The sequence below is a fragment of the Schistocerca cancellata genome, chromosome 2 (assembly GCF_023864275.1).
Source record: "Schistocerca cancellata isolate TAMUIC-IGC-003103 chromosome 2, iqSchCanc2.1, whole genome shotgun sequence".
NCBI classification, from domain to species: domain Eukaryota; kingdom Metazoa; phylum Arthropoda; class Insecta; order Orthoptera; family Acrididae; genus Schistocerca; species Schistocerca cancellata.
The window spans coordinates 1,057,322,755-1,057,336,459 of NC_064627.1; the positions used below are offsets into that span (position 1 = coordinate 1,057,322,755).

At 38.8% G+C, this 13,705-nt stretch overlaps 1 protein-coding gene across 1 annotated transcript; it reads right to left on the reverse strand.

Annotated features, from left to right (window-relative positions):
• Nucleotides 1-405: 405 nt before the first annotated feature.
• Nucleotides 406-13,001, reverse strand: LOC126163050 (uncharacterized). The gene is made up of 6 exons (XM_049919942.1): nucleotides 11,475-13,001; nucleotides 10,982-11,080; nucleotides 10,765-10,867; nucleotides 10,565-10,663; nucleotides 10,346-10,445; nucleotides 406-999 (listed from the first exon to the last, which is right to left on the reverse strand). Exons 1-6 carry the CDS (start codon nucleotides 12,628-12,630, stop codon nucleotides 871-873), a joined length of 1,686 nt encoding a protein of 561 aa, XP_049775899.1. The 5' UTR covers nucleotides 12,631-13,001; the 3' UTR covers nucleotides 406-870.
• Between the last annotated feature and the right edge of the window lie 704 nt (nucleotides 13,002-13,705).

Here is a 13,705-nt window from a genome sequence, read left to right on the forward strand (position 1 = left end):
ATTTGTTGAGTGAAACTACTCAAAATAAAGAAAAATTACATGTAACTTGTGGCTGGTCTACAATTTCAATATCCAACAGTCGCTGGTTCCCTGCAGATGATGCTTGCTTTTGCTAACATGAAATTGTGTTCACAGCTTACACTGCCAATGCAGAGTCACTCATATGAATTGTGTCTCATTATTACCTGTAACTTGGCACACTTAAACATTGCAACATGTAAGATACACCTGGGTCATCAGGACACATTTACATTTTGAGTATGTTATGGGAAAAAATTAAACAGTTGATTGGAATTTAAATATTAAATTTTTAATTAGGATTTATTAGTACAATTTTAAGACTATATTCATAATTTGTCATTATATCTTATAGACTTTATGAAGTAATACAGTGACATACAAAACATAAAGAATATGAAAAAACAGTTTTCAAAATTCTACACATCAGCTACAAATATTAAGATACACAATTGAAACTTCATATTTAAACAGAAAATAGATTTTACATCAAAATTATAAACCAAAACGGGTTCCCGGGTTCGATTCCCGGCGGGGTCAGGGATTTTCTCTGCCTCGTGATGGCTGGGTGTTGTGTGCTGTCCTTAGGTTAGTTAGGTTTAAGTAGTTCTAAGTTCTAGGGGACTGATGACCATAGATGTTAAGTCCCATAGTGCTCAGAGCCATTTGAACCATTTTTATAAACCAAAAGAAAAGATTAAATTCAGTACAAAAGTTTCTGCAGGCATAACTTACAAGAAAATTTTACTGTAACTTTTAGCTGAATGTACAGCAATTATAAAAATATTTCACAGTATCATGAATTGCAATAAAATCTTAGTTTTTGATAATTAAGTTTCTTTCCAGTTGGTTTCAGAAACTTGATTTGTCCAAACTTCCAAAACCATTCGCACACAGAACAATGGAACTTCCAAACACAATGGTGCTCGACATCTGGCACATGATATAGTTTATCTGTGAGTTTCCTGGCATCACAGGTTGCTGAAACATCAAATCGAAGGCAAAATAAGACATTTCAAGGGTATAGTTGCTCCAAAATTCAGTCTACCAGTGCCGTTTATAGCATACAACCAATCCAGTTCTTCACACTCTTATTTGAAAGCCCCCCAAAAATAACAAAAACCAACAATTATCTTGATTTACGTATTGTCAGTTACTTTTGAGACAGAATTTTGCTTTACTTATCTGGAAATGATGTAGTCTTTTTCAATGGTTCTGAGTACTATCTCTGAAATAATTTCATTGTTGAAAAGCAGTTCCCAAAATGAAAGCGTCCTTTTGTTTAACTGTATGCAATGTCAAAAGGCTACATAGTAGGCAACATAGTGTTAATTACTTGAACAAGGTGAAACAGATCAATATAGAGAATCTGCCCTCTTAGCATATTGTAGTACAAAAATAGTATCTAGAAATAACAGTGTGCAAATATTTTATCTGTTGCTAATTTGACATGTCTTGACATCTTCTATAAAGCTTTTAAGTATACCAACATTTCCATTCAGACAATGGATCCAAATCACACCATATCTCTTCTGCCAGGTATTATTTCCAATCCACAGCAGCACAAAGAGGTAAAATAAAGATTAGCATAGTGTAGAATACATTGTTCGTGTAGTTCTATTTCTTTCTCAGTGAAATCAAAGAAATTGTGCTTAATTTTGAATGATACACCCTTAAATAATATGTTTGAACATGTTGCTGCATATAATTGATTTATTTAGTATGTGCTTAAACATTACTACTATTAACTATTGTACTTCTATGGGACACAGCAGGTGACAATTTTTGTAAAGTCATACAATGTACACTTTCATGGCCAGCATTTTCTTGAGTCAAAATTTCCAGGTTAAAAGGCCATGGTTGATGTATAAAATTACTTCTTCCTGACGTTTCATCTCTAACTATGGGAGACATCTTCCGAGGTAGAATGGAAGTTACCATTGTACCTCTGAAGATGTCTCCCCCACTTGGAGTAGTAGTTTTATACATTGACCACAGCCTTTCAACCCATAAATTATAGCTCAAGAATTCTTGTAAGGTTAGTATTATCTGATGGAAACTATAAATAAGTTATGTTACCATGAACAGTGCAGTGAGCTTATTCAGTTTCAATAAGTTACCTGTCTAAGAGAAATCAGCATAAGACATCAACAAGGCATGGCAAATGAGACTCATTGCACCTCAAATGTACAGAAAACCAGAATTTAAATACTGATCATCCTGATCTGGAAATGTAATACTGTAAAGTATAACCTTTGGATGTTTGTTAACTTTGCAGGTGAGACTAACACATGAGATGGGATGATGTTTTACACTATATGTTGCGAAGGAAAAAGACACCATTTTATCCAACTGTCAACATCTCACAGCAATCAGTCGAGCAATGGAAGTTTGTCAGTTCCAGATGGGTTAACCTCAGTTTTTACTTTGGTGATTCATTTGTTTTTAAAGATCACATTTATTGACATATTTTTGGCAGTAAATAAAATACTTAAAAGTCACTGCCCAGTTTGTTGCTCTCCTGACATGCACTGGGCACAGACACACAATGGTAGCACTAGTACATTATGTGTATCGAAAGTGTAATCAAGTATATTTCAAAAGCCAGTGGTGAAAACTGCAAACAGTTTGGAAGTAGTAAGGAATGTTGGCCTAAGACTTTAATAATTTTAGACACAATTAATGATTAGTAAAGATTATTGTGGCACAATGTGTAATGTCACATTTACAAGCCAAATGTAAGTAATCCTATTACAAAGTAGTAGTTATGCTTCAATATGGAACAGTAAGTGGGCAGTGGATAATATGTGTTCAAAACAATGAACAATTTGTGAGTTCCTTCTCAAGTACTGGAAATATCATAAGAAATTGTGTGAAAAGATAATCCTAGACTACAGGATTCAAGAACAACCACATTAATGGAACTTTGGCTTAGAAATTTAGGTAATACAGTTGCTCTGAAAATCACAGAAGGGATGAGATGCACAGCAGCCTCAACATAACCAACACTAAGAACAAAAAGTTAGGCCCAAATACAATCAAGTGTGCACACTATCAAATAATTATTTGTTGTAGGACATACTGAGAATCTGTCAACTTAACACATTCATCCTCACGAATACTACAGTGTCTATTGGTGGGCCCTGTCGTACCAGGAAGCTTGGTGCAATCTTATGGCACTTTAATTCTCCGACTCGTCACAGGACAAGTAACTTATTAACTTATTGCTGCACATTAGCTGGTGCACTCATGCTCCTTGTGGCATGACAATGAGAAAACAAGAAGATATCACATTTATATGGGTTAAACTTTACTTACGGCTTAGGCACCCTCGTGCAGTGATGTTGGCAATGACTGTGCAGTGCTGGAAATTATTCTCTAATATTTCATTTCTTGTAAGCACTTTTTCTAAATGTTCGCTTTACTAGGATAATTAATTTACTGAGCAGACGTGGGTACATGCAAGAACATGTCAACCATAGAGTAGGAACAGGATTAATTATTTATTTCATGGTTGGTCACTGTTGACATCAGCACAGCACGCCACCTGAACTGCAAGTAAAATTTTACCATTATATGTAACTGACAGGGTGAAACGGCTAACAACGAAACAGGCATCCAAAGTTAGGAGGAAAAATCCCTAAATTCTCAAAAGAAGCATTCTGGCTATTAGTCTGGAGGGAGTTTCAAAAATAGTGAAAAAACCAACCTGTGTTGTTAGATTAGGAATTGACTGTCACACCAACAAATGGAAGTCTAGTATGTTAAGAACTGCACATCCACACTCTCATTGGAAAACTTTTAGTCTCATCACATACAGTATGAGCCTGTTACACTCCTGAACACAGAAAGAGATAATCAATGCATAAACTACCATATTATCTGTTTTGAACCTACATGTGAAGATTATATATATATATATATATATATATGGGAAACATTCCACGTGGGAAAAATATATTTAAAAAGAAAGATGATGAGACTTACCAAACAAAAGCGCTGGCAGGTCGATAGACACACAAACAAACAAAAACATACACACAAAATTCTAGCTTTCGCAACCAACGGTTGCCTCATCAGGAAAGAGGGAAGGAGAAGACAAAAGGATATGGGTTTTAAGGGAGAGGGTAAGGAGTCATTCCAATCCCGGGAGCGGAAAGACTTACCTTAGGGGGAAAAAAGGACAGGTATACACTTGCACACACACACATATCCATCCACACATACACAAGCAGACATGTCTGCTTTATATATATATATATATATATATATATATAATAGAGGGAAACATTCCACGTGGGAAAAATATATTTAAAAAGAAAGATGATGAGACTTACCCAACAAAAGCGCTGGCAGGTCGATAGACACACAAATAAACACAAACATACACACAAAACTCTAGCTTTCGCAACCAAAGGTTGCCTCGTCAGGAAAGAGGGAAGGAGAAGGAAAGACAAAAGGATATGGGTTTTAAGGGAGAGGGTAAGGAGTCATTCCAATCCCGGGAGCGGAAAGACTTACCTTAGGGGGAAAAAAGGACAGGTATACACTCGCACACACACACATATCCATCCATACATACAAGACACAAGCAGACATATAATAGAGGGAAACATTCCACGTGGGAAAAATATATTTAAAAAGAAAGTGGTGAGACTTACCAAACAAAAGCGCTGGCAGGTCGATAGACACACAAACAAACACAAACATACACACAAAATTCTAGCTTTCGCAACCAACGGTTGCCTCGTCAGGAAAGAGGGAAGGAGAAGGAAAGACAAAAGGATATCCTTTTGTCTTTCCTTCTCCTTCCCTCTTTCCTGACGAGGCAACCGTTGGTTGCGAAAGCTAGAATTTTGTGTGTATGTTTGTGTTTGTTTGTGTGTATATCGACCTGCCAGCGCTTTTGTTTGGTAAGTCTCACCACTTTCTTTTTATATATATATATATATATATATATATATATATATATATATATATAAAATAATGAATGTGCTGGCAGGTTGACAGATACACAAACGAACACAAACATACACACAAAATTCAAGCTTTTTGTCTTTAAATATGTCTGCTTGTGTCTGTATATGCGTGGATGGATATGTGTGTGTGTGCGAGTGTATACCCGTCCTTTTTTCCCCCTAAGGTAAGTCTTTCCGCTCCCGGGACTGGAATGACTCCTTACCCTCTCCCTTAAAACCCACATCCTTTCGTCTTTCCCTCTTTCCTGATGAGGCAACAGTTTGTTGCGAAAGCTTGAATTTTGTGTGTATGTTTGTGTTCGTTTGTGTGTCTGTCGACCTGCCAGCACTTTCATTTGGTAAGTCACATCATCTTTGTTTTTAGGTATATTTTTCCTACGTGGAATGTTTCCTTCTATTATAACTATATATATATATATATATATATATATATATATATATATATATATATATATATATATATATATATATATATCCCTTCCCTACAGCCTAGGTTTTCGTGGCAAACGAATCTGCTCCAGTCCGGAATCCCTGAAGCATTACACCAACAACCTGACAACAGCTTTCGCATCCCGCAACTACCCTCCCGACCTGGTACAGAAGCAAATAACCAGAGCCACTTCCTCATCCTCTCAAACCCAGAACCTCCCACAGAAGAACCACAAAAGTGCCCCACTTGTGACAGGATACTTTCCGAGACTGGATCAGATTCGGAATGTGGCTCTCCAGCAGGGATACGACTTCCTCAAATCCTGCCCTAAAATGAGATCCATCCTTCATGAAATTCTCCCCACTCCACCAAGAGTGTCTTTCCGCCGTCCACCTAACCTTCGTAACCTCTTAGTTCATCCCTATGAAATCCCCAAACCACCTTCCCTTCCCTCTGGCTCCTACCCTTGTAACCGCCCCCGGTGTAAAACCTGTCCCATGCAACCTCCCACCACCACCTACTCCAGTCCTGTAACCCGGAAGGTGTAAACAATCAAATGCAGAGCCACGTGTGAAAGCACCCACGTGATCTACCAACTGACCTGCCTACACTGTGATGCATTCTATGTGGGAATGACCAGCAACAAACTGTCCATTCACATGAATGGACACAGGCAGACAGTGTTTGTTGGTAATGAGGATCACCCTGTGGCTAAACATGCCTTGGTGCACGGCCAGCACATCTTGGCGCAGTGTTACACCGTCCGGGTTATCTGGATACTTCCCACTAACACCAGCCTATCCGAACTCCGGAGATGGGAACTTGCTCTTCAATATATCCTCTCATCCCGTTATCCACCAGGCCTCAATCTCCGCTAATTTCAAGTTGCCGCCACTCATACCTCACCTGTCATTCAACAACATCTTTGCCTCTGCACTTCTGCCTCGACTGACATCTCTGCCCAAACTCTTTGTCTTTAAATATGTCTGCTTGTGTCTGTATATGTGTGGATGGATATGTGTGTGTGTGCGAGTCCATACCTGTCCTTTTTCCCCCCTAAGGTAAGTCTTTCCGCTCCCGGGATTGGAATGACTCCTTACCCTCTCCCTTAAAACCCATATCCTTTTGTCTTTCCTTCTCCTTCCCTCTTTCCTGACGAGGCAACCGTTGGTTGCGAAAGCTAGAATTTTGTGTGTATGTTTGTATTTGTTTGTGTGTCTATCGACCTGCCAGGGCTTTTGTTTGGTAAGTCTCATCATCTTTCTTTTTAAATATATATATATATATATATATATATATATATATATATATATATATATGGTTATAATAGAAGGAAACATTCCATGAAGGAAAAATATACCTAAAAACAAAGATGATGTGACTTACCAAATGAAAGTGCTGGCAGGTCGACAGACACACAAACGAACACAAACATACACACAAAATTCAAGCTTTCGCAACAAACTGTTGCCTCATCAGGAAAGAGGGAAAGACGAAAGGATGTGGGTTTTAAAGGAGAGGGTAAGGAGTCATTCCAGTCCCGGGAGCGGAAAGACTTACCTTAGGGGGAAAAAAGGACGGGTATACACTCACACACACACACACATCCATCCACACATATACAGACACAAGCAGACATATTTAAAGACAAAGAGTTTGGGCAGAGATGTCAGTCGAGGCAGAAGTGCAGAGGCAAAGATGATGTTGAATGACAGGTGAGGTATGAGTGGCGGCAACTTGAAATTAGCAGAGATTGAGGCCTGGTGGATAACGGGAAGAGAGGATATATTGAAGAGCAAGTTCCCATCTCCGGAGTTCGGATAGGCTGGTGATAGTGGGAAGTATCCAGATAACCCGGACGGTGTAACACTGCGCCAAGATGTGCTGGCCGTGCACCAAGGTATGTTTAGCCACAGGGTGATCCTCATTACCAACAAACACTGTCTGCCTGTGTCCATTCATGCGAATGGACAGTTTGTTGCTGGTCATTCCCACATAGAATGCATCACAGTGTAGGCAGGTCTGTTGGTAGATCACGTGGGTGCTTTCACACGTGGCTCTGCCTTTGATTGTTTACACCTTCCGGGTTACAGGACTGGAGTAGGTGGTGGTGGGAGGGTGCATGGGACAGGTTTTACACCGGGGGCGGTTACAAGGGTAGGAGCCAGAGGGAAGGGAAGGTGGTTTGGGGATTTCATAGGGATGAACTAAGAGGTTACGAAGGTTAGGTGGACGGCGGAAAGACACTCTTGGTGGAGTGGGGAGGATTTCATGAAGGATGGATCTCATTTCAGGGCAGGATTTGAGGAAGTCGTATCCCTGCTGGAGAGCCACATTCAGAATCTGATCCAGTCCCGGAAAGTATCCTGTCACAAGTGGGGCACTTTTGTGGTTCTTCTGTGGGAGGTTCTGGGTTTGAGAGGATGAGGAAGTGGCTCTGGTTATTTGCTTCTGTACCAGGTCGGGAGGGTAGTTGCGGGATGCGAAAGCTGTTGTCAGGTTGTTGGTGTAATGCTTCAGGGATTCCGGACTGCAGCAGATTCGTTTGCCACGAAGACCTAGGCTGTAGGGAATTTATATATATATATATATATATATATATATATATATATATATATATATATATATATAATAGAAGGAAACATTCCACGTAGGAAAAATATACCTAAAAACAAAGATGATGTGACTTACCAAATGAAAGTGCTGGCAGGTCGACAGACACACAAACGAACACAAACATACACACAAAATTCAAGCTTTCGCAACAAACTGTTGCCTCATCAGGAAAGAGGGAAGGAGAGGGAAAGACGAAAGGATGTGGGTTTTAAGGGAGAGGGTAAGGAGTCATTCCAGTCCCGGGAGCGGAAATACCTTAGGGGGAAAAAAGGACGGGTATACACTCGCACACACACACATATCCATCCACACATATACAGATACAAGCAGACATATTTAAAGACAAAGCGTTTGGGCAGAGATGTCAGTCGAGATATATATCCTGAACACAGAACAAAGAGATAATCAATGCATAAAGTAACTACCATATCCCCCAACAGTCAATCGTCATGTAAGGTCTACTAATAGCATTTAAAAATTCACTGCATACCATTGCAGCTAGCAGAATTAAACTTTGATTATTTTGGCTAAAAATATCTTGGCTAACTGTGTTGAAATAAATTTTTTTAAAACCTTTCCAAACAGCAAAAATGTTGCATGCACATATCAGGTGCTGAAAAGTGGTGTGAAGGGGAAAAAAATTTCAAAAACTAATGTTTATATTTTGTGAGGGCAGTAGGAAGCCATTAAACTAGCATTATGTCATTTAGCTACTCACAAGTTTCAAATATTAGCAATTAACACATTTGCTGTTGGCTTATGCATGTGCTATTAACTTGTAATAAGTGTCAATTGCAGAATATGTTAAGCATTGAATCAAGAGTAAACAGAATATTGTGTTGCTGGTCACTGCTTCGACTTACAGACAGTCTTCACAAAGAACACATTTTTAGACATCTGAGCGGCATGGGAGAGAATTATGGAGAAAAACACTCATACAAAGTGAGTTCACAATCTTGCCTATATACCGTATGGCACATTCTGAGAAAATAATCAAATAAAAGGAACAATGTTGCTCTAAGTTGAAAATAATTCAAAGATCCTAACACACAGCCTAACTAAAAAAAAAAAATGTTGTCTGCACTTGACCAGAGTTGACCAACATGTCTAGTGCAGTCACACTGACTGACAGCAAATTACCACACTGCTGAAGCATGATCTGTCCAATATGAAGTGCAGCACCTTCGACCTTCACTCTGAGAATCTTTCCCTGCAGCTCCAGGTGCCCTTGATGTTGGGATTGTAAACACTATGAAGTACATCTCCACACAGCTGAACTCTGTACCTAGCAGTTTGGCTAGGTGTCATGGCAATGATACATGCTTCATCCTGTACCATCTCCACATTCTGCTTGTGCTTCTCAGAGGCATAGTTGATGGTGTAGTTCAATCTATCACATCCATGCTGTCTCACAACCAACCTGTGTTTTAAAAATCTGTTTATAGTGAGACGTAACTTGAATGAAAATGATAAAAATGTCGGGTATTTTCTATGTTGACAACTTCATTTACTTGAAGCTAAAAAGATTGTTCAACTAATCAAACTTTTGAAATTATGCACTAAAGGCTGAAGATGTCAATATCTAGTGGTGGTTATATCATACTAAGTGCTGACTACCACACTGCGTTGTCTTATTTAGCCTTTTCATTTGGTGTTTACTGCATCTGACACTTTCTCCTCAGTGAGCAAGGTAAGATTTTCTGAATTCAAGTTTAGTGAGGAGTAAAATAAAGTGTGTATGACATTATTATAAGGAAGACTATGGAGTGAAATTTAGCCTTATTTAAAAACTATTGCTAAATATAATTCGTGGTGTAACTTGCATGTAATATCCATTAAGGATGTAAACTGTAGTGTTTCTTATGGATTAGGGTGAAAGAGTTTATGTCCTATCTGCAGTGATTCAAAAGTTACAGCATTTTTTAATTTTCCTAGTGAAGTGTACTTAATGTGTGAGGTGTACTGGGACATGTGAACAAATCACCAGTGCAGACAACATGATTCACAACAAGGATGTATGTGATCCTGATACAGTTTAATTTATAACCAAGACAATTGCCTATGCCTGTAATGTGAAATATTGGCCATATCATCAATACAGAGAGAAAGTATCACACTATTATATAGCTATATTTGTACTAATATATTTTGTGAAGAAAAACCAGGCTGACAAGTGGTAAAAAAATTTCAATTAAACATCTTTGGTATAAATGAGAAATGAAATTTCATAAGGAAGGTTGTAGTTGACAAGCAAAATTTCAGATCAGAAAGGATCCACAAATACTGCCTGAATTTATAATACCATTCCACAGCCGTGTTGCAGCACATGCGCTGTAGTAAGGGAAGGTACCGATACCATCTTATCCTGCCCTGTCACTGGATGAAATCTGGGAGAACAGCACCTGCAATCAGCATTTAAAACCAGATTGCTATAAATAACTTACAAGAGACTATGGCATAAAGCTGGAATAACATTTTATAATAAAGAGATGCACTAATGCCTGAATTCATAGAAAATCACCATTTGTTGAGCTGTGTAGCAACACACGCACTGTACTGATGGATGGATGTGGTACCACCAGAGCCTGTTTTGGTATTGGATGAATTGTGGAAGTTGAGCCTGCAGGCGGAAATGCAAACAGTAAGTAATTTATAAGGAGCTGTGACAAAAATAAACAATGGCGTAACACAGAGGTGCACTAATATCTTGATTCATAGTACTCGCTATTCCTCGGGCTGTGTTTCAGCACATACGATGTAGTGAGAGACGGACCAGATACCACCTCAGCCCATTTTGCTATTGGCTGAATTATGGGAGTTGAGCCTGCAAGCAGAATTGCAAACCGGATTGCTGTAACTTACGAGGAATTATGGCATAAAACTAGAATGATATTTTATAACAAAAAGGTACATTAACACCTGGATTTATAATACTCACGATTCATCGGGCTGTGCTGTAGGGCCCATGCTGTAATGGGGGATGGACCTGCTACACCCTCTGTATTTCTTATTGTTGGTTGCTTTTGAACAGCTGAACCTGCAAACAGTATATTATATTAGACTGCTGACATTAACAGATAATAGAGCACTGGTTAAATTTTACTTATAGCTCAGGGGGCATGGTGCTGTGATGCTGGCAATGACCGTTTATTTATTCTGTATATTTTGTTTCTTGTAATTACTGGTTCTAAATGTTTGCTTTACAAGGATAATTAAATTACTGAGCAAACAAGGGTACATACGAGAACCTAACTAGAGAACAGGAACAGCATTAATTATTTACTTCATGGTTGATCATTGCCATCAGCAGCACACTATGCCACTTGAGTCATACTTAGAATTTTACCAGACTGCTTAATTACAAGCATTTTTTGCTGCAGGGATGTATGTTGTTGGGAGGGGAAAAGGGGGGGGGGGCACTAGTAACATACCTTTTTCCACAAGTGCATCTTCTTTGTCTGCCAGTAGAGATAATTTGATCAAACTGGATTCTTCTGAATTTGGGAGCACCAGGGATGCATTATTACTCCTTTTGTTTTTCTTTGTAGAGTACAGTCTACGTTGAGGTAAAATCTTTTGTGCTTGTTTCCTTTCTATTTGCAGCGGTGCCTGTTTTTGCTGCAACATTCCAACAGCTACAGTTGCCTTTAGTGATGATAACATTTTTTTAGCAGTTTTCAAGTCATTTGAGGTCAGTTCAGATACAATACCAGAAAACTCTGTGATAAGTTCCGTTCTTTGGACTGACAAAGGTACAGAATCATTAACACTTTTTTTTGTTACCTCCGCTAGTATTTCTGTTTTCTCGTCTACAACAGAAAGTTCTTCACTCTCAATAAGTGTAACTTCACTATTTCCTGGGTGTGCAGAAGGTTGCTGCTTTAACTGAACCTGGCAAACACTATGTATGTGCTTGCACATATTCCATTTGATGGTATAGTCAATGCATGTACAAGAATACCTATGAATGCAAGCCCTACATTTAATGCATATAAATCTGCAGTTGCCCTGAAAGTCATTATCATATACAAAATAATCTGTTGATATTCTTGAAGAAGAATGCACTTTCCAACCAGAAAACTCCATAATAATGAAGTCCTCCTTAATATTATTCCCTGATTTATGTTGAAGGCGAATGTCCTTAAGTTTACTCGTCAGTTTACCTTTATTTAGCACAATAAGCCTGTCAAACAGCTTGTGCTTCACAAATGACATCAATGCAAAAATAGCTTTGTCTAAATGCTTAACACATTTACTACCGAGATATATATATTTAATAATGCGATGCATTCTTTCTATATGCATGTTGGTATTGATTCCAGCATTCAATCTATGGCAATATGCCCAACAATTTGCATTCCCAACATAGTTGTCTCGGAAGTATGTGGCAAATTGAACTGTATCAGGATCACATTCCAATCTCTCTAGCCCAATATTTAACATCTCATCAAATGAATCTACATCCTGCTCATGCATCAAAGATCTGATTTGCTTGTATACTTCACCTTGTTTTTCTACACCTTGAATCTTACATTTGATATTCTGCCTCCAACATCTATCAACATGCCATGTACAATAAAGTCGCATAGATGGAGCTGCCTGACATCATTCCATGCGATAAAGACAGACTCGGCCAAATCCGACATAAAAACATTTGGCGAAATTGATCCAACCTGCCTCTTTATGTGCTGGAAAAATATGAATAGCATCTGGGAGTCATTCCTGTTAGATATTAGAAACGCGCATGGAAACCCTTGTCTCAGATCGTCTAGCACTAGTAGAGTTATAAGTTGAAAATTATATCCATTAAGACCATGTTTCCCATCACCATAAACGCAGTCGTTCCCATATTTCTTTAACATCTCACCTTGAGCGTTGTTCATAATTGTTGTTGTTGTGGTCTTCAGTCCTGAAACTGGTTTTATGCAGCTCTCCATGCTACTCTATCCTGTGCAAGCTTCTTCATCTCCCAGTACCTACTGCAACCTACATCCTTCTGAATCTGGTTGGTGTATTCATCTCTTGGTCTCCCCCTACGATTATTACCCTCCACGCTGCCCTCCAATACTAAATTGGTGATCCCTTGATGCCTCAGAACATGTCCTACCAACCGATCCCTTCTTCTGGTCAAGTTGTGCCACAAACTTCTCTTCTCCCCAATCCTGTTCAACACTTCCTGATTAGTTATGTCATCTACCCATCTAATCTTCAGCATTCTTCTGTAGCACCACATTTCGAAAGCTTCTATTCTCTTCTTGTCGAAACTATTTACTGTCCATGTTTCACTTCCATACATGGCTACACTCCATACAAATACTTTCAGAGATGACTTCCTGACACTTAGATCTATACTCGATGTTAACAAATTTCTCTTCTTCAGAAACGCTTTCCTTGCCATTGCCAGTCTACATTTTATATCCTCTCTACTTCGACTATCATCGGTTATTTTACTCCCTAAATAGCAAAACTCCTTTACTACTTTAAGTGTCTCATTTCCTAATCTAATTCCCTCAGCATCACCCGACTTAATTTGACTACATTCCATTATCCTCGTTTTGCTTTTGTTGATGTTCATCTGTCCATTCCGTTCAACTGCTCTTCCAAGTCCTTTGCTGTCTCTGACAGAATTACAATGTCATCGGCGAACCTCAAAGTTTTTATT

Coding starts and splice junctions, on each gene's coding strand:
- LOC126163050 (XM_049919942.1), bottom strand. CDS start 12,630: ATGCGACTTTATTGTACATGGCATGTTGATAGATGTTGGAGGCAGAAT. Junction 10,446..10,564: donor GCTACACAGCTCAACAAATG/GTGATTTTCTAT, acceptor TGCTGATTGCAG/GTGCTGTTCTCCCAGATTTC. Junction 1,000..10,345: donor TGCAACACGGCTGTGGAATG/GTATTATAAATT, acceptor TTGATGTTTCAG/CAACCTGTGATGCCAGGAAA.